Below are 27,723 nucleotides of genomic sequence, written 5' to 3'. Positions count from 1 at the left end.
TGAGTTATAGTGAAATACTGGGGAACTAACTCAAAGGCTCTGCTAACAACGGAGAAATGGCAGTGCAATTATAAATTGTTGAAGCAATGGGAAGTAATTTAGCTAAAACCTGGCAAGTGTGTAGACTATATTGAAAATCAGCATTTTAAAAAAATCTGAGAAAATGTTTAGAAGACATAGATACGAGTGTATATTTATTAGACAATGAGTAAGAATTTGGAGTGATAAAACTTAGAGATAATTACACTTTTTTTTCTATTAAGTTGCTTAAGATTTTTTGAATTGAGCCCCCCATCCCCCACCCCTGCCAAGGAAAAGAAAGGAAATGAAGCGCAGCCCCGTTGCCAGATGAGGAGCTCTCCGTGGGTTCACCCATACAGGGCAAGGCCTGTTCTTGCTGTGGTGTCCCTGCTAGGCAGGGATGGGCCGCTGATGGAAGGCCCTGGCAGGAGATGTGTTGCTGAAGAACATGATGCTTTCTTAATCACCTAAGTGTGTTAGATTCGTGGTAGAATCAATTTCCTTAATGAATGAATTGGCTGCTGCTAGAGCAGGTCCTTTGCCCAAAGCTCTTTTGAGGAGGATGACATTTAGACGTATTCTCTGTAATCGACAGGCCATTCTTGGCTGATGGCAGCCCTGGTTCACATTTGGCAAAAAAGATAGTTGATGATTCCATCAGCATTTTGAAGTAAGCCGCCTCAACCCAAGCCCAGATAACCTAGAAGTTGGCATTAGTTAATAATGGTCCTGATTTCACCTTAGTTTTATCTAGTGCTCTGTTGTTCTAAGGGGCTGTCTCACAGAATAAAGGAGAGAAGACTTCTAAATGCACAGTTGTGTAGAAGTACAACACGAATTGTTGCTGTGTTGTTATAATTTCCACCTGATGCATATCAGCTTCCTGCAGGGAAGGTCAGGCAGATCTTATTCTGGTTTTATAGAGGAGGGATAAGCGTAAAAGGACCAACTTCTTTATCGGGGTGTGACGAAGGTTACGTGAGAGGTTCATGGGGACAGATTATGAGAAGACAGAGGGGAACGCCTGATCCAGCAGTAGGTCAGATCATCAGAAACCGTTTTCAAGAAGAGGTGGGAGCTGGGGGGTGAGTGAGGGGCAGGTCTTCGCAGGCAAATAGAGATGCACTGAGTTTGTCTGAAGAAACATCAGTACGGAAGAGCAGGCACCCGTTAGTTGGGATGGGAATTGAGGCCCAAGTGAAACCAGGATTTCCTACTGGATGTCCCTCAGCTTTCCAGGAGATGAGGCGAATTAGGACACCTCGTCCCTATGCCCTCCTTTTTGTCTGCTTTTGTTCTTTTGCTGCAGTAGACAGAAGATCCTTCCACTTGCCCTTGCGAGGGGAAGCCTCACTCCCCTCTTTCCTCTGTATGTGTGAACATCCGGGCCTGTGGAAGGTGTACTTTCTGTGAAAATGGTGAAAAAAAAGAGAAAGGGGGCAAAAATCAAGTTACTGAGAACTGAGAGCTTCTGAGATTAAAAGGTCGTGGATTCCAGTGTGACTTAAGTCCTCAAAGGGTCACTTGGTGGTGTTACTCAGGATGCCATCTGAATTCGCTCTCAGTTACTCTTCTGTGTGGAGGGACACATAAGTGGGTCATCCCTGCCGGTTGGCCACTTGTGCAGTACCACTGAAACCCACATCTATTTTTCACCTACAGGTCCATTAGTTTCTCCTAAAGGGAGAAATTCCACTGAAATCAAGCCCATCAGCCTTCCACACTGACTATGGGACCCACAACGGCTCTTTTGTGGGTACATGTGACACGCCGACTGGAGATGATCTCTCATGTCTATATAGGGTATTGCTCTAACATGGACTGGAGCCCCTCCCCTCTCCTCTCCCAGCTCCATATTTAGCCATCTGCTGAAGGCTACGTGTGTCATCAAAGTTTATCATCTGCCTTTACTGCTATGGAGTAATACAGAGGTTTACGTTCTTGTTTTCACCGAGGCAGGTAATAACATTTTCCCTCGTGGCCTCCGTTCTAATAGAACCACAGAGAAAGCTAATTTTGTCAAATTACTTTATAATTTGGGAAACTGAGGCCCTGAGAACTGATTTGATGTGCCTCGGGGTGTTAGAACTGGCTAAGAATGAAGGTCACTGACTCTTGCTAGGTGGAACAGCTCAGACAGGAATTTCTTTGTTCACATGATATTTTTGTTTTCATGCTACAAGAAGAAATCCCCCTCTTTTTGGTCACGATGGCTTGGTATAAGATACACAGGGCACTCTTTGGCAGAGAAAACTCTATAGTGCCACTTCAAATTCCTCACTTATAATTAATATTTGTTTAGCATTACATTTAGTAATTATTATTTAACAATGCTATTAGTAGTAAGGACTACTTATTGTATGTTTGCTATGTGTTGACTATGTACATATAATATGTTTACATTTGCTAAGGATTCTTTCAAATGCTTATTTATTTATTTTGAGAGAGAGAGAGAGAGAGAGAGAGAGAGAGAAAGCTCAAGTAGGGGAGGAGCAGAGAGAGAGGGAAAGAGAGAATCCCAACAGGTTCCTTGCAATTAGCACAAAGCCCAAGGTGGGGCTCGATCTCATAAACTGTGATATCATGACCTGAGTCAAAATCCGGAGTCAGACACTCAACCTCCACCCAGGAGTCTTGCTCTGTGCTAAGGAGTGTATACATCTAAGCACATTTAATTCTTTCAGCAACCCCATGATGTAGATATTATTACAACAATTTTCAGAGGAGGAAATGGAGGCTGAGGGACATTAAGAAACGCTGCTAAGGTTGTTGCATGGGTGGTCAGTTGGGAGCTCGGATTCAACTCCAGATCCACCCAACTTTAAAGTGGTGTTCTCAACAATTTCGCCTCATCTACTTCTTTTTGCAGATACTTACTTAGGAAATTTGGCTTTTACCCAATCAATCTATCAGAAAGATTTTATTTAATAACCAAAAGCCTGACACATGCACATTTTTTCCTAGCTCCAGTTCTGCTTCATTGGCATCAAAATGAAACTCAAAAATGTCTTAAAAGGTCTTGGCTCTGGACCAAGTAATGAGAGGATCACAAACGCGTATATTTAAGTCATCTATAGTTCTAAAGAGCTAAGGTCTGAGACCTGACAGAGCCCCCCAGGGGAGACTTTGCTCAAAGGTCTGGTGACAAAGAGGTCAAGGACCATAGTGTATGAGTGACCCAGTGTGAGTCTTCAGACAGAGTCCAGCTGAACATTTGACATCCCAGCCCCCATGCCACAGACATTCAATATTTGGCATTTTAAATAAATTGTAGTGGAAATACATAACATGACGGTTCCCTATAGGTCCCACATGCCAGGTTCTATGCTAAGACAGCCTCTCCACAAGCTGCATACTCACAATAATTTCATGAAGAGGTAATTTTTTCTTATTCTCATTTTTATGAAGAAACCAGGACTCTGAGAGTTTAAGTAATTTGGCCAAGGTCACCCAGCTCACATATCGTTAAAAAAGTGAAAATGCGAAAATCATGTGAATTATGTATTTGATTAACTTATTTGCTAATGCTGTTATGTCTAATTAAACAAACAGAAACTACGGGTTGATAAGAACAAAAATTTCCCGGAAGGGAATGTCAGGATTTAGAGGAGTGATTTTTTAAAAAATTATGTTTTGGGGTGCCTGGGTGGCTCAGTCAGTTGAGCGTCCGACTTTGGCTCAGGTCATGATCTCACAGTTCGTGGGTTCGAGCCCTGCATCAGGCTCTGTGCTGACTGCTTGCTCAGAGCCTGGAGCCTGCTTCAGATTCTGTGTCTCCTTCACTCTCTGCCCCTCCCCCGCTCAAGCTTTGTCTCACTCTGTTTCTCAAAAATAAATAAATGTAAAAAAAAATTTAAGAAAAAAAGTTACGTTTTGAAGCAGACCTATGGGTCTATTTTACATTGCTTTACATATAACAAGTCAGGAAGACAGCCTGTGGGGGAGGTTATAAGCCCATATTGCATTAATAACCTTTACTCTGAATTTTGGTCTGAAAGATTTTTCCTTCGTCTGAAGCTGGTCTGTCCTGTGATGATGTCCCTGAGCGGAAGGGACACCGTCTCCAAAGCTGATCTCATTGTCTGGAGCTCTTACACCTGCAGTGAATGAGAATTTATTTGACCCTTTCTCGAAATTCAGATGCTGTCATATTTGTACAGTCCTGTTTAAGAGACAGGCACTGAATATGTTTGCTTTTAAGCCAGTTATTTTATATGACTAGGGCCCAGTGGTGTTCCTGGTGCATACGTAGCTGTTTCGAAACGTTGAAAAGAAAGAACTAATTTAATCCTCACCACATCTCTGAGAAGTGGTTCCTCAGTTTATCGCATTCTTGCAGATGTGTACACAGAGGCTTGGAGATGAAGTCACATGCTCAAAGCTATGTCGTCGTATTGGTTACGGAGCTTGATTTCAGATGCAGAAAACGCCAAGGACAGTGCTCTCTCTATTACATCTGTAGCCAGTATTTGACAAAACTGAAAAGAAAAACCACAGCAAAATTTTAGAGTTCTGGTGGATTCTTTTCTCTGACCTCAGCATGAATTCCCACGTAAACCAAGGACTGGTGGATTAATCAATAAATGAAGAGAAGTGCCTACATTGTCACTCATTGCATTTCTCTTTCTTGCAGTTCCCGAAGTGGCTGGGGTCCGTTAGAAACTGAAGCTGCTGTCTGCTGCCTTCTCCACTTCTTGGAGCAGAAGCCAAGAGAGAGCTGTTTGAAGACGCCACATTCACACATCAGGTTGCTATTGAGGTGTTTTTCGTGTTGATATCGGAGCAGTTGCTGGTATTTTTATCATTAGCCTGATTTAGAGATAAAATCAGCTTCTGCTTCTTACTGGGTGGGGTTGTGGGTGTCTGTGCTGGGGCATGTGCCCAGCTTTTCTTGCCAAAGGGAAGAGTAAGTGGACAGTGGGTTGGACTGGCTACACGGAGGTGGGCGTGTTTAATCAGTTTGCCAATGAGGAAGTTCCCCGTCATTGAAAAGGGAAAAAGAAAGACTCAATTCCCTCCACCCCTCACCCCCCACCGCCCCTTGTTTTCTCTGTTGCAGTTGAAGACTAGCCGTTGAAGGTTTTCAACGTAGATTGTGTCTCCCTCGGATGGACGAGGAGAATTGCTGTCAGGGGTCCTGAGAAACCCCATCTGGTTTTCATTCCTTGTGTTGAATGGCATTTGCTTCAGCAGCCCACTGAGGGCCCTTTTACTTGGGATTCTGAACTTGTAACCCAGAATCCAGGCTGGGAAGATGCTGAGTTCCATCAAGTGTGTGTTGGTGGGAGATTCTGCTGTGGGGAAAACTTCTCTGCTGGTGCGCTTCACTTCAGAGACCTTCCCGGAGGCCTACAAGCCCACGGTGTATGAGAACACAGGTGTGGACGTCTTCATGGATGGCATCCAGATAAGCCTGGGCCTTTGGGACACAGCGGGCAACGATGCCTTCAGAAGCATCCGTCCCCTGTCCTACCAGCAGGCAGACGTGGTGCTGATGTGCTATTCTGTAGCCAACCATACCTCTTTCCTGAACCTGAAGAACAAGTGGATTGGTGAAATCAGGAGCAACTTGCCCTGCACACCTGTGCTGGTGGTGGCTACTCAGACTGACCAGCGCGAGATGGGGCCCCACAGGGCCTCCTGCGTCAATGCCATAGAAGGAAAGAAACTGGCCCAGGAAGTGAGAGCAAAGGGCTATCTAGAGTGCTCAGCCCTTAGCAACCGAGGGGTTCAGCAGGTATTTGAGTGTGCCGTCCGAACTGCTGTCAACCAAGCCAGGAGACGCAACAGAAGGAGGTTCTTCTCCATTAATGAGTGCAAGATTTTCTAACTTCCCGGAGACTTCGCCCACACTCATTTACTCACCCCAAAGACTAAAGGGACAGGGAGAGCAGACAAGCCGGCAAGGACTGATGCTCTTTCTAGATACATACTGCACAGCACTTCCTTTCGGATACAGTTGTTGATGAGACTTGGCCACTGGCTGTTTTTATGAAATACACTCTAGAAATGGACCGCTTGCCCAGTCCAAATAGAAGGTCCTATAATGAAGACTCTATCTTCGATTAAAAAGCCAAAATAGCCTCCATAATTTTGGACAATGAAGTGAGTTTTTCAAAGAATTCCATATTTAAAGACACATTCTATTTAAATAATAGTAAAATGTATATCTCTTGTATATAATTAGTTTTTACATTTGGAAAGTCTTTCCCTACGTGCTCCCACACACAATTGTAACCCTATGGGGCTCTGCCAAAGGTCTGTAGTGTTTTCACCTGAAGTAGTAATTTTGTTAACACCACTTGCCTGCTGGATATTACCAGGTAATCAAATTTTGAAGTGACCATAGCCTTATCCTTGCGATTAATTTTCCATCCACCTGTTACTCAGCGTTGTGTATAAAATACAGTTCAATAACAAGATTCTTCAATGCTGTCTAATTAAAAATTAACATATGAAGTAGCTGTCACTCGATTTCTCTGTAATTATATAAAAAAGCATTTCTTATTTATGATACTACTTTTCACCCAAAGAACTCCAGTTATGCACTAAGCATTCCTCCCTCATTTGCCAAAATAGGTGGGAGGAAAACCTTCCAGGTAGGGAATCAGACGGCTCACATGGAGCAGAAGTGAGGAAATCACACTTTCGTTTCAGGAACTGGTGCCTGCTTCTTCCAACACCACGGTTCCTAGCTGGCTGTAGGTCTTGGGAAGAAGAGCAGGCCCAAATTTCCGTGTGATGGTAATTTTGCAAATTTGTTACTTGAGTGCTAACCTGAGGTGGCATGGCAACATCATGTATTAATTTTAGGACCAAGCAATTGGGAAGGTGTTGACCTATATGTGCATGTGGGTAAGGGGAAAAATGGAGGAACCTATAATTTTTACCATTTCATGAATATGAAGCACCCGTGTGAAAAAAAAAAAATTTGCAGAATCCAAGCATAGGGAACAGACAAACTGCACAGCAATTGTTACGATAATAAAAAGTTATCAGGGGAAGTACTGAATACAGGAGGATATTTCCCACCCCACCCCCACTCCCCATTCTATCTAATGGCTTAAAAGCAATGATCTCATTCAGCTGTTGAAGTTGGGAATAGAGTCTATGTAACTTGAGAGAGAACTTGTGACTGCAGACACCCAGGTATATCATTTGCTCACCTAACCACGTTTGTTAAAGTACACCATTGTTTTAGTACAACATGGCCACTGCACACAAACGGTAAGAGAGTTGACATAAATGACTATGATTAACTTATATTGGCATACCCAACCTAACCTTCTGGTTTCCTTATGTGCTCAGTCCTCTGCGGCTATGCTCAGTACCAAAATCAGGTTTGTGCTCGTCCCCAGATTCTTTTCTCCTTCTCTTCTCTCATTCACATCCAGGAAAGGCCCAGGACCTGGAGCTTAGTCTCTGGAGACCGGAGTTCCCCGGTCTGCCTTCACCCAGACATCCCCAGTCCTCCAGTCCTGTGGCTTGTCCTCACCTCTGTGTCTCCCGTGTGCCTGGCTTGAGAGCACCTATATCCAGCTCTCTGCACTGCGTGTCCAGAGGGTTGGAGTGCTTGAAAGCTCACTAGGGCAGGGAAGACGAGCACAGCTCACCTCTGATTTCCCTGTTGATTCTGACCCTCTCCTCCAACATACAAACAGTATTTTTTATTTTATTTTTTTTTTTAGAGAGAGAGAGAAAGAGAGAGAGAATCCCAAGCAGGCTCCATGCTCAGTGCAGAGGCTGATGCTGGTTCGGTCTCTCAACCTGATCATGACTGAGCTGATCATGACCTAAGCTGAAATCAAGAGTCAGATACTTAACCAACTGAGCCACCCAGGCACCTCCAACATACGAACAGTTTAAAATCACTCATTCAGGTGGTTTTTCAGGGACAGGCTTTAGGGTAAAGGGGTATTTAACATGTTAGCAGGAATGAATTTCTACTCCCTAAGATTGGCTGTCCCCAGGCTTTTCATTTTTTTCTTGTTGAAGGGAGGTGGGAGGGTTGTCTGAAAATGGGAGGGCCCAGGTACCTGATGCTAAGTGAAGGAAGAGGAGGTGATTCCATGGTGGAAGGGGAGGAAGAAGGGAAAGTCAGAGACGGCACTCAAATGGCTTTGCCTTCACCCGGGCACATGCACACATAATAAGCCCTCTGCCTCTTGGCAGGAACCAAGCTCAAAGGCTCCCTCTGGGTATGCTCACACTTGAGAACAGGAATCCATGTATAAGCCCTCCCCAGAGACCTGGCAGAACTTGAGGCCAATTAGTGTCTGTCTTCCCTGCTAGACTGTGAGTTCTTGAAGGCAGAGGAAACTCCTCTGCATCTTAGTATCCCCAGGGCCCAGCACAGGGGAGGAACCGTCGCTAAACAAGGTTGTGTTGAGCTGACTTGGAAAGAGAGACAAGAATTCGGTTGCTATGGTAAAAGGTGGTTATGAGAAGGAAGCAGATCCTTGCTAGCCTAGGGGGTAAGAAGTGAAAATAGGTCATTCTGTTGGAGTCCATGCTGTGTATGTTCTATGTGTGTGTGTATTTGTTTTGCCTGCCTAGATTCAGGCATATGTTTCTTGCATTTCAAAATTCATGGTACCATTTGGTAGACTATTGTATGTTGATCCTTAGCTACTCTAAGTAGCAACATTAAGTATGCTCTTGTTTATATTAAAGAATTGATTTGAGTGCTTGAGTAATTCATCCCATTCGGTCTTACTTAATACTGACTATCTGAATGGGGCAGCAGAATCTAGTGTGATGAACTGAGGCTGAGCAATGAGAAAGCCCAAGGCATCCTAGTGTTTAAAGTTCACGGAGTGCCCGGATGTCCAGGCACTGCGCTAAGCACTTGAGTGTGCATTATCTTACCACATGGTGTGTGTAGATGTCGACACTAGTAAGCACACTAGTAAGTACATCTTGCACGAGGAACCAGGCTCAGCCTGCTGATGTGACAAATCTTAGGTCAGACCGCAGGTGAGTGCCAACACCAGGAGTCTTGAGCAGGTCTGTATGACTCCAAAGCTCTGCTCAAAACCACTGTGCTCCACTTCCTCTCAGAGCAGCCCAGTTGTATGTATGGTTTTGCCACATCCGATCTCAGGCAGCCTTGTAGACCCCACCCCCACCAGTCTAGCGGCTATATTTTAAAAATTCTTTTTAATAAAATATTCCAATCTGATCTTACTCCTCCCTTTTTATCTTTCTTTCTGCTAATGAGAACGAGATCCCCCAAAGTCACAGAGCACCGTCATTCACAAAAAGGTCCCTGCTCCAATTCTTGGTTTTTAAGGATAATTTCATTGTTAATTTGGAAAGCCTGGTTCTTTCCTTTTAAGGATTTGGTACCAAGGAAGGGCATCTATCCAGCATGAGATCTGTAGGGTTATGATGGGACATAGGGGACAGGGTATCTGTGAGTATTCATCCTCACTGCCAAGAAGACAACCCTATTGGTTGAGTCACATCAGAACAACTCAAGGGTAGGGCCTTATTTTTGCTCAGGCTGTATCTCTCCTGCTACTACAGTAAAACATAATCAAGATGTTGAGTAGCTTTTCACCATTAAAGATCAAATGAACGCTAGAATTTACTTGTGATATCAGTTCATTAAAAGTACTTGATTCAACCTAAAGTCCACATTAACTTTTTTGGTTGATTCTAAAATATATCCTAACGTGGAACTTAATACTTAATGGTAGATAAAGAGCCATTGGGAGGGAGTAAGAAGCCAGACTTATTTTGGAGTTAGAAAGTCTGCATCATGTGTCTTTCAGTCTCCTTGTCTTAAAAAAGATACTTATTCCTGGGTTACTTTAAGAACTAACACAACAGTGATTGTGGAAGTGCTTTATGTTGTAAACTATTGTTCACATGGTGGTGTCATTATGTTTTTGGTGGATTCCTATGCAGATACATAGGCTGAATATTCTAGATCAGATTAGAATATTCTAGAACTTGTCAATAGTGGGTCACATGATGGGAAAGCTATGCAGAATTAGGAGCCATTTGTAACAATGTTAACTAGAGCAAGATGAGTAAATGACACACGATGATAAAAGCAACAAACTACATTTGAATGCCTACTGGTTCCAGGCCCTGAGCTAGGCACTTTACATGCATCATCTCATTTAATCCTCATCCAACGCTCATATTAGGCATTATTCTCTTTCTGTTGACAAGAACCTGAGGCTCAGACAGATATATGGAGACATTTCCCTTGTACAGTTACTTTGCAAAATGTCTCAGTTTTACCATGTAATTTTGGTGTGTTAAACTCAACCAGTTATGATAAACTGTATTTAATGTCCATTACACTTGTTAATTTAGCTAAGACAGTGAGAATGATCCCTGTTACGCACTGTAGGGGCACACTGATGATTAGGACTCTGCTGCCTTTCTGTGTGAGCTTCCTTTTGTCATTTTTCCTGTGACAAAGTCTCAGGTGGTTTATATCCCACTGTCCTGGTGGTCGCTGTTGGCTGTCTTTACTCCCCCCAGTTCCATTTTCCATTCTTGTTGCCCTCCTCTGAGCCTGAAGGCTAACCCTTTGGACTGTAAAACCCAGGACCTCTTCCTGACTGGCTTCCACTTGGATGTGGCCAATGGGAGACTCTGGTTGGAACTCAAAGGATAGGAGGAAAAAGTGGTTGGATGTTTTCTTTCCCCTGCTCCTTTCCAGCTTTGGTGACGCTTATCTGTCAATAGCTGTGAGTCCTCTCATGGCTACAGCTCTGGGCAGCCTCTCCTCCACATTTCCAGCTTTCAGTGGGCTCCAAGACAACATTTCCTCACTTTGCCTCTCAGCCCTAAAGGAAGTAATGGCTTCCTGCTGGTGCTAGTTTGAGGATGCAGCAACATCGTCCGTTATGTTCTCTTAACTCAGACCTGCAAGTTATGCCTCATTCAAGTTTCTTCATGTGAATGACCTGGGATAAATTTGGTTTCCTGTGGGATTGTAATATACACTCACTAAATTTTAAGTCATCTGTATGTTCTAACATAGAGTACTGAAACCTCTACTGAAGGGTATGGATTTGGTAGCTGGCTAACTGCCCTGTCGTAAGCCTCAAAGCCCAGAAAATATCACTCTCAACATCTATTTGCTTGAAAGAGAAACAAAAAGTATGTTGACTAATCTGAATAAGCAAAAGAATAGTTTTGAGATAGCAATGTTCAAGGATTGTGTGTCTTCTAATGACATATTTACATTTAAGAAGCCTTGCTATTATCCACAATATATAAAAAACTACTACAAATCAATAAGAAAAACAGCCTAATGTAAAAATGGGCATTTCTCAGAAGAGGAAACATGCATGATATGACCAATAAACAATAGAAAAGGTGTTAAGTTTCATGAGTAGTCAGGGAAATGAAAACAAAATCCACATTGAGATATCATTTTCATACCACTACATTGACAAATAACTGAAAAGTATCAGTATTAAGCCTGGCAGGGATATGAAACTATTGGAAATCTTATATGATGTTTGGGGGGGTGTCAATTGGTATAACATTTGGCAACACTCAGTAGTGATGCATAGCCTGTATCCTTGACCCAGAAATTCCATGCCCTAAAAATACACATGCTTAGATTTCCTGGGAAGCATGTATGAGAATGTTCTTAGCATCACTGTAGGTAATAACAAAAACTAGAAATAACCCAATGTCATCAACAGAAAGTGGCTAAATAAAATTTTGGTATATCACACACAGAATACTATGCAACAATAAAAATGAATGAACTGTAGGTGTATATATCAATATTGATGAATATAGAATTTCATCAATTCATCAATATTGATGAATGTTGAAAAAAAGCAAGCAGCAAAATAATATATACAATATGATTCCATTTAGCGAAATTCAAATGCAAGCAAAACTTAACAGTATAATCTTTAAAGTGAAAAAAAATTTAAAGCGTGGGAATGATTAACACAGCATTTAAATAAGTGGTTACCTCTTCTGGGCAAGGTAGGAAATACAGTTGAGCAGCATCATCCAGGAGTGTCACAGGCATTAGTAATGTTCCATTTCTTAAGTTTGAGAAGTTGGTACATGAGTGATCATTAAATTTTTTCTTTTATTTAATCTTCAAAAAATATTCTTATGTGTTTTACACACTGTTTTGTGTGCCTGATATTATTCATAATTTAAAAAGGTTTTTAGGGGTGCCTGGGTGGCTCAGTCAGTTGAATATCCAACTCTAGGTTTTGGCTCAGGTCATGATCTCACAGTCTGTGGGTTCGAGCCCCGTGTTGGGCTCCATGCTGACAGTGTAGAACCTGCTTACGATCTTCTCTCCCCCTCTTTTTCTGCCCCTCCCCTGCTTGTGATCTCTGTCTCTCAAAATAAATAAATAAACTTCAAAAATAATTTTTAAAAAGTTTTTTAAAAGTTCAGATTCAAAAAAAAAAAAAAGTTCAGATTCTACAAATTGCTTGTACTTGAATTCCAGTTCTGCCACTCACCAGCTTCCCAGCCACCTGCAAGTTAACTTGAGTTTGAGTATGAGTATGAGTATGAGCCCCACATGGGGCCTAGAGATTACTTAAATAAACAAAACATTACTAAAAAAAAATATGGGTAAAGGCTGTACAATGTCTGGCACATAGTAAATGCTCAGTGAAGGGCAGCTGCATCATTTAACTGTCACATCATATACTTTAGAGCTGGGATGACGCTGCTGTTTTGCGGATGAAGACACTAAGATCTTGGGACAGTTAAGTGACTTGCCACAGCTCCACAAATTGGTGGCAAACCCAGACCACCAGATCACCTCACTCTTCCTACCACCCTTTTGGGTACTCTTTTTCTAAGCTTCATGAGTAGAGAGTTTGTTTTGTTTTGTTTTTTCACCTGTTTACTTTTTGTAAGTTTGCTTTTCAATCCGGGTTTCCGGTACTTAATAATTGGTAGTATTATTTCTCAACACAAAGCAGGCGCCTTTGGAGTCTTACAGAAGGGATCAACAGAAGCTCACTTCCCCAAGTGGAAACAGATCTCTCTTCATTTATTTATTCATTCAGCATTTACTAAACTCCTTAGGCTCTCTGTTGGGGGTGATTCACAGGAAGTGGTGGACTCAGTCACTAAAGGAGGTAACGGCCAAGCACACCTCCATCACTGGAGTCACCATGTTTCATAATTACATGTTTATGTTTCCAACCTCCCATTGGACCGTGACCTTCTTAGCACCACGACTGCACCACTGTTCCTGCTTTTGTGGAGTTTAGAATCTAGCTGGGTAGGGATAGGTGTGTATGTGTGGATAATTATTATGTAAACAAATCAGATAAATTGGATGGGTGATCGGTGCTATAAATAAAATAAATTAGGAAAAGGGAGAGAGAATATTCAGTAGTCTATGTTTTTAATCGAGAAGAAGCCAGGATGATGTAGGCATACCACATCATTTAACGATAAACGACTCCTCTGAAAAAGGAAGCAGACTTCACTTTTTCTCTGCTGTCCCCAAGAAAGGGACGCACATGCTTTTCACAATAATCAGTGTTCACTACCCAGCTTTCTTCAGAAGTGACTGACTTCGCTGGGGGTTCCAGACCCTCGCCTGTTGGGTTAGGTCTGTTCCAAGGGCTGGATTGACACATAGGCTGGAATGGAAAATGACATGATTTACAGAAGCAGGGTAGTGTTGGGGCTTACACAGGCAAGAAGTTTCCCACAGATCCTGAAAACAAGGAAGGAAATGACTAGACCGCAGGGTGTAGATAGGACTCAAAGTAGAGCCTAGAGCCTTCCTGCGGGGCCCTTTGGAGCGATTCCAAGAATCTGCATGTACACGCAGCATGGGCCTGAGAAGCAGCAAGGTCCCAGCACACCGGAACCCATCTGCTGATACAGCCGCACATGATTGCCCTTTTAGAAAGAACAGAGTCAGGTGCCCCAACCTGCCTGTGGAGCTATTACACTGATGCAAACAGGCAAGGGTACAATTTACAAGTGACTCACCGGAGTTAACCCACGACAGTTGTCAGATGGTAGAGCTGTGGTCTCAGGGTACTGGAGATTCACTGAGGGTTTTGACTGAACATGTTTTTCAAAAAAGGTTTCACAGAGTCCCAATAATCACTGTTCAGATGTACTTCTAGAATACATCCCCTTTCTCTTCTCTTCCTCCTCCTCCCCTTCGTCATTTTCTCTCTGCAGCCGGGTACCCGCCTCCCATCCCTGAGTGCTCCAGCATCTGGAACGGTGCCATGGCCATAGGAGACTGAATTCCTTTCCTTGAGTGGGTCAGTCCTCACTGCCATTATCTCACATATTCATTCACGTAGCACTTAAAAAGCGTCCAGGCTGCTTTCCCATATCTTAACAGTAATAATCACCAGTATTTACCTAGCACTTTATAGGTTATTAAGTACCTTGTGGACATTGTCTCGCATGACCTCACAGCAATGCCGTGGGTTATTCCTGGGCTCATTTTACAGACAAAGAAGCTAAGGTTTGGAAAGCTAATGCCTCATCTACACACACTTAACTGATGCTTGGCAGAATCGGAATTGTACTTAGATCTCTTGGCACAAACTTCCCATTTTCCACTCTAGCAGGCTTTCATCTGGGGCTCAAGGTGACTCTGTAAAGTAGACGTGAGAGAGATGAGGCCCAGGAAGGTGAGGATGTGTCCGGGCCTTACATATGTGTGTGTGTGTGTGTGTGTGTGTGTGTGTGTATAAAATACATATAATATAATATATAATATATTAATATATAATATAATATATAATAATATATAATATAATATATGTTATTATATAGTATATATTATACTATTTATGTAATATTTATAATATATTATGTTATATAGTATTACTATTGTTATATTATCAGACTCACACTTTTGGAGTTGAAAGGGATGTCAGGGAGGAGTGAGCCCAACTTCATCACTTTACAGATGAGGAGACTGACTCTCCTAGTTGTCCAAGGATATACAGCTTGTTTCAGGCAAAGTTGGGGCTTGAGTACTTGGTCCTGGGAGCTTGTGCCTCTTCTGTCAGGCCGCCGACCTTCCAGCCTCTACCTTTGAGCTATGGACTCTGTGTCTATTTGTTTCAGGTCGCAATTATGGACATTTAAAGATTTACCCTTTATTTTAAATGTCAGGGGCATTGGCAGGTGATTAAAAAAAAAAAAGAAAAGGTCAGAGACAGAGAGCCTCCCCACCACCATGAAACCAGCAACAATAGAAGCAGGAAGACGCAGGACACAACAACCTGCCAGCAGCACTGTCTTGCTTGTTATTAACAAGATCAATAGCCAGAAATACAGGCCCACAATTCAGGGCTGAGGCTTGAAGGGTTCAGGGGAAACCTGAAGGTGTTCTCCCAACCCTCTACACAAATGCTCAGAAGGGCAATCTGCAAGGCAGCCTGCTGGCTGGGGCAGGTTAAAGGAACATAAAGGAAACAAATTCTTTACATCTATTTATCTATCTATCTATTTAGATATAATGGAATATATATAAAGATTATTATAGGGGCATCTGGGTGGCTCAGTCAGTTAAGCATCTCTTGACTTCAGCTCAGGTCATGATGTCATGGTTCCTGAGTTGGAGCCCTGCATTGGACTCTGTGCTGACAGCATGGAGCCTACTTGGGATTCTCTCTCCCCTTCTCTCTTTCTCTGCCCCTCCCCTGCTTGCTCTCTATCTCTCTCCAAACAAATAAAAATAAACGTAAAAAAAATATTATTATATATATTCTATATGAGTATTATATATATTCCCCCACAAATGTATGCTTACTGTTGAAAAGATTAAAAAAAACCAGCAATGCAAAAAGACAATAATAAAAATCACTCTGATAATCAGCATTACATCATCTTTTATATTTATCCTTCCAGAATTTTTCTTACACACATATGTGTGTATTTTTACCATACAAGGATTGTATGGTATAATCGGATTTCCAATCTGCTTTTTTGCACTTACTATATTGCAAACAGCTTTCAGTGTCAGCATACTAATGAATATATATACTCCTACGTTGTGTATAAAGGCAGTGTGGTAACTATCCCAGATTTTTCCGAGGAACCTATAACCACATGCTTGTTCATTGCATCTGTGGTCGTCTTTTGAACTTTGCACTGCAAAGGTAAGAGTGTGTGAGTATGTGTGTGTGTTGGGGGGGGGGGTAATGCCGTAGTAACAACCACAGATATATCCAGCCCTATGTGCTTTACATATATCAATTTATTTACTTGTAAATAACCAAGATAAAGTCACTGTTATTATCTCCATTTTACAGATAAGGAAACTTACCCAAGGTCAGACACTGAGTTAAGCTTCAGTCCAGGCATCTGGCTCTAACCCATCTCCCGACCACCTCACTTTCAACAGTGGTTCCACACTCTAGCTCTTAGGTCACATAACTGGAAAGGCCTATGGGAACATCTGGAACCAGAAAGAAAAGTCTTGGTATGACAGATGTGAATTCCAGAGATTTCTTTCCTAGAGAGTCACCTGTCTAGTTCATCACAGTCTTGTTATTAACAGGCATCCATCCAGTTCTCTCTCTGGTCTTTCCTCCTGTATTTTCCTCCCAGTGTCCCTCAATTTTTTATATCTTCTTTGCCCTTCCCACAGGGCTGAGATCCATGTAGAAGCTCTCTGGAGGTGGCTTAACCCCTTCAGAAGAGCTATGAAACAAACACACATTTCTATTGTTAGTATTGACACCCATCAGACAGAACCTGTATACATTGTCAGGCTTTCATGGTCACTTTCCTCTATTTTACCAGACTTCCGCCCAGGAAGGGCTAGAGGGGGACTAGAGAGGAAGGAAAAGAGGGAGGTGGGGTAGAAGAAGAAAACCCCCATCCTGCCACAACACAGAGTCTCAGATTTTGCTCTGCTTTGATGCTAATGTCTCTGATTCTCCCTGTTTGGGTCTGAAGTTTGGGGGTAGGGTAGGGAGGAGACAGTGATCGCGGCTGAGTTGCCATGCTATGGCATGGCTCTAAGAAGCTGTAGTTGAGGAGGTAGAATGGACACTTCTATTTCTCTCCCTCCGAAAAATGACTAGTCATCTTAGTTAAGGCTGATGTTAGACCTCAATGGCTGAAGGCTTGTGTAAGGCAGACTTACGGTCTCTTTCTCTGCCAGGGTATTTTTTTCAGAATGGAACTTATCATGTGATAGAGTCATCTGGCTTTTCCAACGGGTCTGTCTGTGATCGTCTGATTAAACTGCTGTAGTAAAAGATCTCTATTACTATTTTTTAAACTTCCAATCTTTGCAGACCAATAATGTTTAAAAGCACATTGAATTCCTAGAAGAAAAGACAAAGAATTAATAGGAAAAAATGAAACGTAAAGGGACATATAAAATGTAAGTCCCATTTTTTATTATTAGATTCAATAGACATTATCCAATTGCTAAAAAAACTTCAAATATATCCTCTTTCTTTTTTTTTAAGTTTATTTATCTATTTTGAGACAGAGAGAGAGAGAATGTGGGCACAAGTGAGTGGGGGGGGGGGGATCACAGAGAGAGAGAGAGAGAGAGAGAGAGAGAGAGAGAGAATCCCAAGCAGGCTACATGCTGTCAGCATGTGGCTCAACGTGGGGCTTGATGTGGGGCTCAATCCCACAAACCTTAAGATCATGGCCTGAGCCGAAACCAAGAGTCAGAGGCTTAATGGACTGAGCCACCCAGATACCCCATGAATATGTCATCTGGATTTCTGTGCTTATCTGGCCATGGTCTGGTAATAGTTTGTAGACCTACCCTGCCTGGTCTTTGGATTACACTTTGAGCAGGGTTGATTTAGTTCACTAATTTATTCTCTGTTTGCAAAAGTTCATTCTTTCACTTATTCATTCTCTGAATAAACATTCAGTAAGTGCCAGTTATAAGCCAGGCACACAGGTTGATGCTTTTTTGAGATTACTGTGACATCATGCTTGTGTGTTATTACTACATAATTAGATTGCAACAGTCATGTACCACATCAATATAATGTGATGTTCACCATAAGAGCATTGAAAGAAAAATTGTCCCAGACCATGTCCAAGACCCTTTCTGTGTGTGATGTAATTCAAAGCCTCCTCCTGGAAAGAAAATAGGTACTCATGATAAAACACTTATGCAATTTTCTGATGGAGTTCTAATGGAATTGACTTGTTCTGAGAAACCAGTCACCCTTGTATACCCTCCCCTTCCATCCCCAGTTGACTGTCAGACAACAGTCTAGTTGACTTTTAACCAGACATTCTTTTCTTTGTGTCTAGTCTAATAATGGTTATCTGGCCATTTTATCAAGTGTAGATCTTTGAAATGGCCCCAACCTTTGGAGAAAGGCTGCAATACAGTTTGACAGATGTCTATATCTAAAGAGGAAGGAGGAGGTCCCATTTTGGTTGGATTGGTAGAGTGTGTGGGAGCTAGTGACCCTTGCAAACTTTACATTATTTCTGAGTCTCAGTTTTCTCATCTATGAAATGGAAAGAATAATTCCTGTAGACTAGGTGAGGTATGGAATGGAAAGGAAAATGCTTGGTACATAGTATGTGCACCATAAATACTCACCGTTATTATGATGATGACTATGGACCTTGGTCAAGGCTTGAAGTGAAAGCTTTGTAAGACCAGGTTACTACTTGGCTCCAAATCAAGCTCCGGGTCTTGGCTTGCTCCCACAGGAATGAGAGGAGGAGGAGCAGAGCCACTATGGGCCTCAGGAAAGGGACCATCTGTGGCAGCAGGAGCCTAGTCCCCTGGGAGGAGGAAAGGGCTGCCTGAAGTGGGTAAGTCATCTGGGCTTGCATGTGGAGTAACATTTGCATTTCCCACACTTTCAAAGCTCCCCCCCCCCAAGGTAGAGGGGAGGGAATTAAGCTATGCTGAGCTTGGGGCTGATTCCAGACAAGAAACTTACCCCAGAGCCTGGGCCACAGCAGGTGTGTGATCTGGAACCCAGCCAAGTGTGTTCACCCCACAGCAGTGGGAGAACACAGAGCTCTTCTGTGGTTTCAATTCTGTGGCTGTTACTCAGGTACCATTTATGGGCTGCCTTTTTTTCACAACTCTTCTCTTAGCTCAAGGCTTTGGCCAAGGGGAGGAGGGAGGCTGCTGTATTCTGTCTGGGTCGATTTTCTTCTTTCTGTGCTTGGTGGAAACACACTTGTCAAGTAGTGAGTCATTTTTCTCCTTCTACCTCAATCTACTTTCTTGAGCAAGTGAAGTCCATGTGTAAGAGGCTCTGGGAGACAGGTCAGGGAGGGATGGAGGAGCAGAGTAAGGAGAAGGAGGAGGGGAGAAGGGAGTCTGTGCTCCCAGCTCACATTATATTGTGGAGACAATAACTAACAGTTCTCTGCCATGGCCTCTACAGTAAAGGGAAGAGGAGGAAGCAGAAGAATAGAAAGTGCTGATAGCCTGCAGGGCACCCTTGTGAGAATTAGAAACAGCTCTTGCTCTGGGTGCACATGGACCCGTGCCAGCCCACAGAGCCCGGCAAGCTCAGCACAGGCTGGTTTCTGTCTCTCCTATCTCCTTTGCCTAGAGCCTTGTTCAGTGAACAGCCTTCACAACTGTGACGAGCAGCCCTGATGGTGGGAAGACCAGTCCCAGTGGTGTGGAAGGTGAGGGCTCACAAGGAACTGAGATAAGTGAAACCAAAACCTGCACTTGGTAATGGTTACAATATCTGGTGGGTGTAAAGGTAGAGTGCATTTCCAGAAAGAAAGCCTTATTTCTAGGCAACCACTCCTACTCATTGAGTATGGCTCTTCACTTTCTCCATTGAGCCATTGGTCAAACACTGCATGACCTTGTTCAGCCCCTCCTCTTCCACCAAGCTTGGACTCTATCCCTGTTTCCCCCTGGATTGCTTCCTTTGGGCTCCCCAGGAGGAGGCTTCCTGGACTTCAGAGTGGAATTTCTACCCCTAGCCTCCTGCTGCTACTGTTCACTACCTCTTTGAGGAAAGCTCTGGTGCCTTATTCTGCTGAAAGAATTCTTTTCTTTTTTTCCTCTTACCAAATGACACCTATTTTTAGAAAGAAGGAGAAAATGAGAGGGTAAAGAAACATGAGAGTGGAGAAAATCCTGCTTAGTCACACGCAATTTTTTGCTTTATTTCATTTTTTTCTACCTGGAGAATGTCTAACACTTTCATCAGATTTGAAAAAGAGTCCATGACCCTAAAATTTCAAGAGCTGCTGTTATAAAATGATTCATGAAATGCAAACTAAAAGGGCAGAGAACGTTCAGGGAGGGTTTATTGAACTTCATTCCACTGTCTGATTTTCAGCGAATTATCTAATTTCTTTGGGACCATGGTCATGAGCACTGTTGCTTATTTTCCTGCCTGGCTTGGATGGCCCCAGAATCACATTATTCTAATTGTCAACTAGGAGGCATGCCATTCTCCAGTCCCTCACCCTCCATGATGTCACCAGAGTTGTAATCCTAAAGCCTGTCTTGCGTCATCTCTCACCAGACTCCAAGCAGCAAATTGGGGTTAACTTTCTCCATTGTCTGGCCCAACCAAACTCTCTGACCTCATCTTGCTCTGTTCTTTAATTAGCCCTCAAACCAGCCATGCTGGTCAACTTCCTGCCCCACCACATTGGCATTATCACCATCTGCCTCCAGATCATCACTCATGATCTAGATCCTTTTCACCCTTTCTCCCCAGTTTTCCAGAACCTTTCCAACATGGAAGGTTAGCTCTCTGAAGTGGAGTGCTTTGCCTCTTGTTCCTGTCACAGTACCCCATTCGCTCCATCATAAACTCCATGATTGTGTGCCGGGGCTCCTCCCTGCCCTGTCTGTCTCCCCCACTGGTTCATGAGTTTCTTCAGGACACGACCTGTGTCCGGCCAATGTTCCCAATGTTGCCTGGAATCCGACGTGTGCTAGATAAATGTTTGATGGATAACTGGAGCCTTTTCTGACAACTGTTGCACAGACCCAGCCAAGGCGCCGTATTTCCCCAAACTTCTATTATGTGTATTATTTCCACCAGTGACAGTGATCACAATTACCAGGGAAATTCTTACAAAATACAGATTCCCAGAGCTCTTTCCCAACTTAGCTGAATCAGAATCTAGGAGGCTGGAGCCTAGAATCTGTATTTTCACAAATTTCCTCAAGTGATTCTGATAATCTAGTTTGCTTCATATCTGCAGTTCTCAAACTTTCTGGCCTTGGGACCATTTTACACTCTTAAAAATCATTGAAAAACCAAAAGAGTTTTTGTTGATGTGAGTGGTAGCTATTAATATTAACCAAATTAAAATTATAATGGATAAATGACAAAACATTTATTAATTCATTCAAAGTAAAAATAACATATACATTAAATGTTAACTTTGTAAACAACACATTCTTAAATGAAAACTCACTATATTTTCCTAAAAAAAATTGTAATGAGGAGAGTACCATTGTTTTACCATTTTGAAAATGGCTGTAATGTCTAACTTGACTAGATTTTGTATCAGCTTCTGCATTCAGTCTGGTGCAATTTGCAATGTGTAACTTTGGATGCACTATATGCAAAAAATTCAGCCTCACACATATATGAGGTTAGAATAAAGGGAAGTACTTTACTAGCCTTTTTAGATAACTGTGGATATTTTTCTTTGGTAGTCCTCTAAAAATGGATGTCATAGTTTCTTAAAGGTTAGTTGCGATGTGAAATCTGAAACCATATCAGTGAACTCTGTACACTTGTAAAGAATGTGTGAAATAGGCGAGTAAGGCTTTAGTAGTATTATGAAAACAGTTTTGACCTCCTGGTCCCCTGAAAGTGCCTTGGAAAGCTCCCGGGCTTCCTGGACCACATTTTGAGAAACACTGCTATATTCCATAACATGCAGCATTTATATCTTGATCTCAGATTGCTTTATATTCATTTACTCGACAAATACTTATTGAGTGCTATGTGCCAGGTGGTGTTCTAGGCATTGAGGTTCTGCATCTAACTGATCTCATGACCAAATTATATTGAAGGCAGAGGCTCAATTTCAGAGTTGCCTCTAGAGAACCCAGTTTCAGGGCTGATGTGGGGCCATTTGGCGTCTTTGTGCAAATTAGAAAAAGTCACTCGCTCTGAAAAGACGCATGTCTTGGGCACACACTTCTGCAAGTAGAGTGCCTTCCTTCAGGTGAACGTAACCCTGCCTTGGACACAGGGCTTGGTGAGAGCTGCACGGGCAGAATTGCAGCCACTCCTCACTCGGCTGAGCACTTTCATGCAATGAGAAACTTACACGACTGCTCCTGATAGCTTTGCATGTCTTCTATTTCTCTTGTTTTCTAAGCTGGAAGCCTCAAAGCCAGAATTTGAACCTGGTCAGTGAGGTTCCAAAAGGCTCCAGTAAGTCTGTAACCTTAACCACTAGATTATGCAATTCCTGCTGCATAGTGGACCACCAAGTGGCAGGGATGTGGACAGCAGTTGATAATATTACATCCTCTTAGGGCTAACAGCTTTCTAACAGATTTATACAGATTTGACAGATTTGGTACTTACTAAAGACAATAAAAAAGCTAAGCTGAGGGGTACCTGGCTGGCTCAGTTGGTAGAGTGTGCACCTCTTGATCTCAGGGTTGTGAGTTCAAGCCTCACGTTGGGTGTAGAGATCACTTAAAAGTAAATTTTTTTTTTAAAAAAAAAAGATAAGTTGAGAGGAACAGAACCAATTTCATAGAGGAACCTATACACAGTTAACTTTAAAACACATGGGTGCCCAGGTGGCTCAGTCAGTTGAGCATCCAACATTGACTCAGGTCATGATCTTATGGTTCGTGAGTATGAGCCCAACATCAGGGTCTGTGCTGACAGCTTGGAGCCTGGAGCCTGCTTCGGATTCTATGTTTGCCTCTCTCCCTGCTCCTCCCCCGCTTACACACACACACTCTCTCTCTCTCTCAGAAATAAATAAACACAAAAGAAAATTTAAAAAAAAAACCCACAAATATATATTCAACAGGTTCAAAGAATGCTGGTCTACTTTGGCATTAACTACCAAACCTTTGTCATTAGGGCATTGATGAATCTCTCAGACAAATGACATAATTATCTGGGTACTGATCCTTGTTCAGTTGTTTCAAATTCTACTGATATTCGAGTGGAAAAGAACTGACAATTGTCCATTGGATGTATTAATGTAGTAGTGACCTTATTAAGAGCAGTTTCATCCAAAGGGTGTTGGCAAAAGCTTGACTAAAGTGTGTTCCATAGAGGATTTTCCATTTGGGTCTAGCTGAAATGCTAAAGAATGGGGCCTTCTTCAGCTATATTTCCATAGATGTCTATTTTTATTCAATTATAGTTCTGTCCTTTGCTACTGCATGAATCTATGCAAAGGCTGGAGATGCGGTTCTCATCATATGGGGGGAGCACTCTGTGGCAAAGTGATAAGACTGCCTTGAGTGTGGGGAGCTAAGAATAACTGGGGTCTGGGGGAGTCTCTCACCATGTAATCAAAGCTCGCACCTGCAGCCCTTCCTGCACCTGCCTGCAGAGCTCTGTGAAAACAGGCAGCCCCGTGAGTACAGACGGCTTGAGATGACCGAGGGCCTGAGGATGTGGTTGGTGGTGGGTAGGGGGGGAAAGGGAGGGTAACCAGGAGGGAGAGAGGGAAGGTGAATTTTTTAGTGCTTCCAAGAACTATCTGAACAGAGATTAAAGCTCTGTGGAAGGGGCCAGGGAAGAACTGAGTGAGGCAAAATTGGGCTTGAACTGGAGCCTCATGTGGCCTTGCCGTGACCCTCTGCTCTCCCAGCCGCAGTGTCTTCAATTATAAAGTGATGGTCTCCATAATGGTGAAGGTCCCTTCTGGTGCTCTGAGCTGGTATCATACCACTGCATGGGTTGAGAACTACTTTTTTTTTTTTTTTTAATGTTTACTTAGTTTTGAGAGAGCACAAGTCGCGGGGGAGGGCAGAAAGAGGGAGACGGAAGATCCAAAAGTGGGCTCCACGCTGACAGCAGCAAGCCGGATGGGGGCTTGAACTCACAAACCGCAAGATCATGACCTGAGCTGAAGTCAGGCATTCAACCGACTGAGCCATCCAGGTGCCCCAAGAACAGTTATTTTTTTTTAAGCCTTTTTTGTTTTTCTTCTCCACAAGAAGGAAAGAAGATTTCAGAAGTGAAGTTTATTTTGGAGCCCAATACTACATTCAAAGGATAATAACATGAAACTGTGTTTTCATTGCTCTTCTAATATGTTTCTTCTAGGCTTTTTGAATATTTAACATGATATTCTATGATATTTAAATTTTTACTATTGAAGTATAGTTGATATACAATGTGATATTAGTTTCAGTTGTACAATATTGATTCAATAATTCTTTATTTTTAAAGATTTTTTAAAAGTTTATTTATTTGTTTATTTAGAGAGAATGAGTGAGGGAGGCGCAGAGAGAGAGAGAGAGAGAGAGAGAGACTCTCAAGCAGGTTGCATGCTATCAACTTGGAGCCCCACACAGGACTTGATCTCACCACCCTGAGTTCAGGACCTGAGCCAAAATCAAGAGTCAGGTGCTTAACCAACAAAGCCACCCAGGTGCCCCCAATCCAACAATTCTATACACAATTCAAAACTCACCACAATTAAGTATAATCACCATACGATGTTATTACAATATAATTGGCTATATTCTTTATGCTGGACTTTCCATCTCTGTGACTTCTGTATGTTTTCAAGTTTATTTATTTATTTTGAGAGAGAGAAAGAGCAGTGGAGTGGCAGAGAGAGAGGAAGAGAGAGAATCCCAAGCAGGCTCCCCACTGTCAGTGCAGAACCTGATGTGGGACTCAGTCCCATGAATTGTGTGAGATCATGACCTGAGACAAAATCAAGAGTTGGACACTTAACCGACTGAGCCACCCAGATGGCCCTGTGACTTCTGTATTTCGTAACTGTAAGTTTGTACCTCTTAATCCCCTTCATTTATTTTGTTCATCCCCCACCCAACACCCTTTTGGCACTCACCAGTTCTGAGTTTATCAGACTCTATTTATGAGTCTGATGTTTTATAAATTTACATCAAGGGCATATGTATAGAAGTTAAAAGCCAGGTTTTAGCATCATCAGATCTGAGTTTAATATCTCTCATGGCTATTTGTTAGCTTATTGACCAAAGGCAAATTATGTAGCTTCTCAGAATCCCTGTTCTTTTTTCAAATATAAATTGGGGTTATGCAAATACATTTCTTAAGGGTTTTTGTGGGGATTAAGTGAGACAATGAGTGTTAAGAGCTTAGCATAGGGTCTGGGGCATAGTAGGCATTCATTAGCTGCTCTCCCCACCATCACTTCCACCACCTGTGAAGTAGCAAAGGGCAAAAAAAAATCAACCTCTTTTACAGGTAGGGAAACCAGAGTTCATATGCAACTGGCAAGATATAGGACGAGAACTGAGTCCCACTAAGCTCGTCAATGAAGCTGTCTTTAGTAAGTAGCTCCTTTCTCCATTAGTTAATAATGTTAAACCACAAAAGCATTCTAAACCTCCTTTGGAAGAATTTCAGAGTGCATGGAGGGGCTTCTACTCAATGGTAGCATCCAGAAAGAGGGAGATCTTCCTTTCCACATGAGCCAGTGTGGGATATGCTGGGAGCTGACTGTGACTAGACACACTGGCTGTGAATATTCTATCCCACAACTCAGAACCAGGACAACTGGGGTTATCCTGTTCTGCCTGGTTGGGTGAACACACCATCCTGCCCTCACTGCAGAGTAAGGGTCAAGGATGAAACCTGTGTTTATTTCCCCTGATACAATCTGATCTGGAGCTAGAAGTGTTGGCATTGTGTTTTGTTCTGTTTGGTTTTTAACGATGAGTGATGAGTGTGGGTTTGGGAGTAGGAGTAAGGGAAATACCCTGAGTCTAAGCATTCAGATTGCAGGTTTTAAGAAAACAAAGTTATTTGCTTATATAATAACTTGTTCTTATGTCTACCAACAATCATTTAAATTTGTTGATAAATACTAATATAATAATATATTGTGCTTCATCTTGAGTAATGGCTTACAAATACTTACAGTTTTTATGACAGTGTAGTATTAAGATCTACATTTTCCAAAATTAAAAATTATAGTATACTTGCTAATTTTTAACAAGTGATTAAAATGATTAATTATTGTTAAAATCTTATGAACATGGGATGGCACTTATCCGATATTCTTTTCCAGTTATTTTCAATGTATAGTTATATTTTTATAGTTGTAATTAATGTGTATATACTATTTTGTGTACATATATTTTTTACTTAACATAATTTTCTGAACAAATTTCCATGTTTTCCCATGGTGATATTTATTATGTGGCTAAATACTCCATTGCATAAATGGATGCTGTAAATATCTAAGTGTTTTTGTGTTTACATTATATTTCTCTGGGATATTTTCAGAAGGTGTTTATACTTTGATCAAAAGGCATAAATATTTCATAATTCTGACAAAAGTTGTTATTTAGTACTCCACAAATTGACATTGCTTTGGTCCCTATCAGTTCTCAGGGTAGTTCTAAAGTAAAAATCTCCTTTATAATTGGCTTTCTTTGGTAGGAACTTTCTAGAACAATGTACAGATTAGACATAATTTTTACAGGGGAAAGGGACTAAAGTAGCTTTATCTGTATCTGTCAGAAGTATTTTGCATCCATCTGGGCACTATGCAAGGATTTAGTTAGTAGGTGGGAAATCTGGGATTTAAACCCTGGCAATATAGCTCCAGAGTTTATGCACTAAACCACTATACTGTTCTGCTAAACTGAACTCAATTCTTAAAGAATCCTCTGAGGCAAGAGTACTTAATTCCACTTAACAGAGAACACAGAGGCCAAGAGGGGTTAAGAAGGGCTTACACTGAGAGGTTCATATATGGAGTTGGTGGATATTTTGTTCTCTATTCTCTCATTTTGCTTAGAATATATAGCTCTCTTCATCTCTATTGATAGTCATGATTGTAGGAACTATGTTAGTTTGCTCTTATCACAATTATGAGAAAAACAACCCCTCAAGAATGATAATTAATGTCATCTATCACTCAGCTACTGGGTCAGAGAGACAGTAAAGAACAGTGGCAGGAACAGTGGGGAGCTGCAAAACTCGTGCTTCATTCAAGGGCTTGCTCACCCCAGTCAAATGTTGCCGTGAGGGACAAAAGGCCCAATGTGGCCGGGTATACCAGTTAGCTATTGCTATGTAACAAAGGACTCCAAAACTCTGTACCTTAAAATAATAAGCATTTATTATTGTCCAGAATCTATGGATCAGGTGGGTGGTTCTTCTAGTCTTGGGGTCACTCATATATATCAGTCAGCTGGAGGGTTAGCTGTGGGCTGGCTTTGCTGACCTTGGATAGGCTGTCTCCATTCTTGGGTCTTGGCTGGAGCAACTGAGACAACTTGTCTTTGTTCAGTATGATTGCTCATACTCCATTAGGCTGGCCCAAGCTTGTTCACGTGTGGTCTTAGGAGGTTTCCAAGAAAAAGCAGTAAACAGGATCTTTTAGGTCCAAACTCAGAACTGGTACACTGTCATTTCTGCTATATTCTATGACCAAGGTAAGTCACAAGGCTAATCCAGAGAAAAAGTGTGGGGATATAGACTCCAGCTCTTTATGGGAAGAACTAAAAGTGACACTGAAAAGTGTGTAGACAAGAGGAAGGGTGAAGACTTGAGGCCATTTTTGCAATCAATCTACCACATCAAGTCTTCC

The 27,723-nt window shown here is 42.1% G+C and overlaps 1 protein-coding gene and 1 long non-coding RNA gene across 8 annotated transcripts in view; one reads left to right on the top strand and one right to left on the bottom strand.

Moving 5' to 3' along the window:
- Positions 1–6,485, top strand: part of RHOH (ras homolog family member H) — a 45,021-nt gene extending 38,536 nt beyond the window's left edge. For 4 of the 7 annotated variants that reach the window (XM_040485167.1, XM_040485177.1, XM_040485212.1 and 1 more), the window contains exons 2-3: positions 4,655–4,768; positions 5,081–6,485. In XM_040485167.1, the coding sequence (XP_040341101.1) occupies positions 5,276–5,851 (576 nt within the window). In that variant the 5' untranslated portion in view covers positions 4,655–4,768; positions 5,081–5,275 and the 3' untranslated portion in view covers positions 5,852–6,485. Of the gene's footprint in view, positions 1–1,423; positions 1,981–4,654; positions 4,769–5,080 lie in introns of those variants that run through there. The other 3 variants (XM_040485194.1, XM_040485204.1, XM_040485185.1) reach the window with 2 other exon arrangements.
- On the bottom strand, positions 178–4,421 carry LOC121036720 (uncharacterized). Its single transcript, XR_005793451.1, has 2 exons — positions 4,317–4,421; positions 178–1,428 (listed from the first exon to the last, which is right to left on the bottom strand). It is a non-coding gene; the product is annotated as an uncharacterized LOC121036720 (long non-coding RNA).
- Positions 6,486–27,723: the final 21,238 nt, after the last annotated feature.

This window comes from Herpailurus yagouaroundi, unplaced genomic scaffold, assembly GCF_014898765.1.
Source record: "Herpailurus yagouaroundi ecotype Mexico unplaced genomic scaffold, PumYag 28, whole genome shotgun sequence".
Lineage (NCBI taxonomy): Eukaryota > Metazoa > Chordata > Mammalia > Carnivora > Felidae > Herpailurus > Herpailurus yagouaroundi.
The sequence above is the reverse complement of the archived record's forward strand: the minus strand, read 5'-3'. Positions and strand labels throughout refer to the sequence as shown.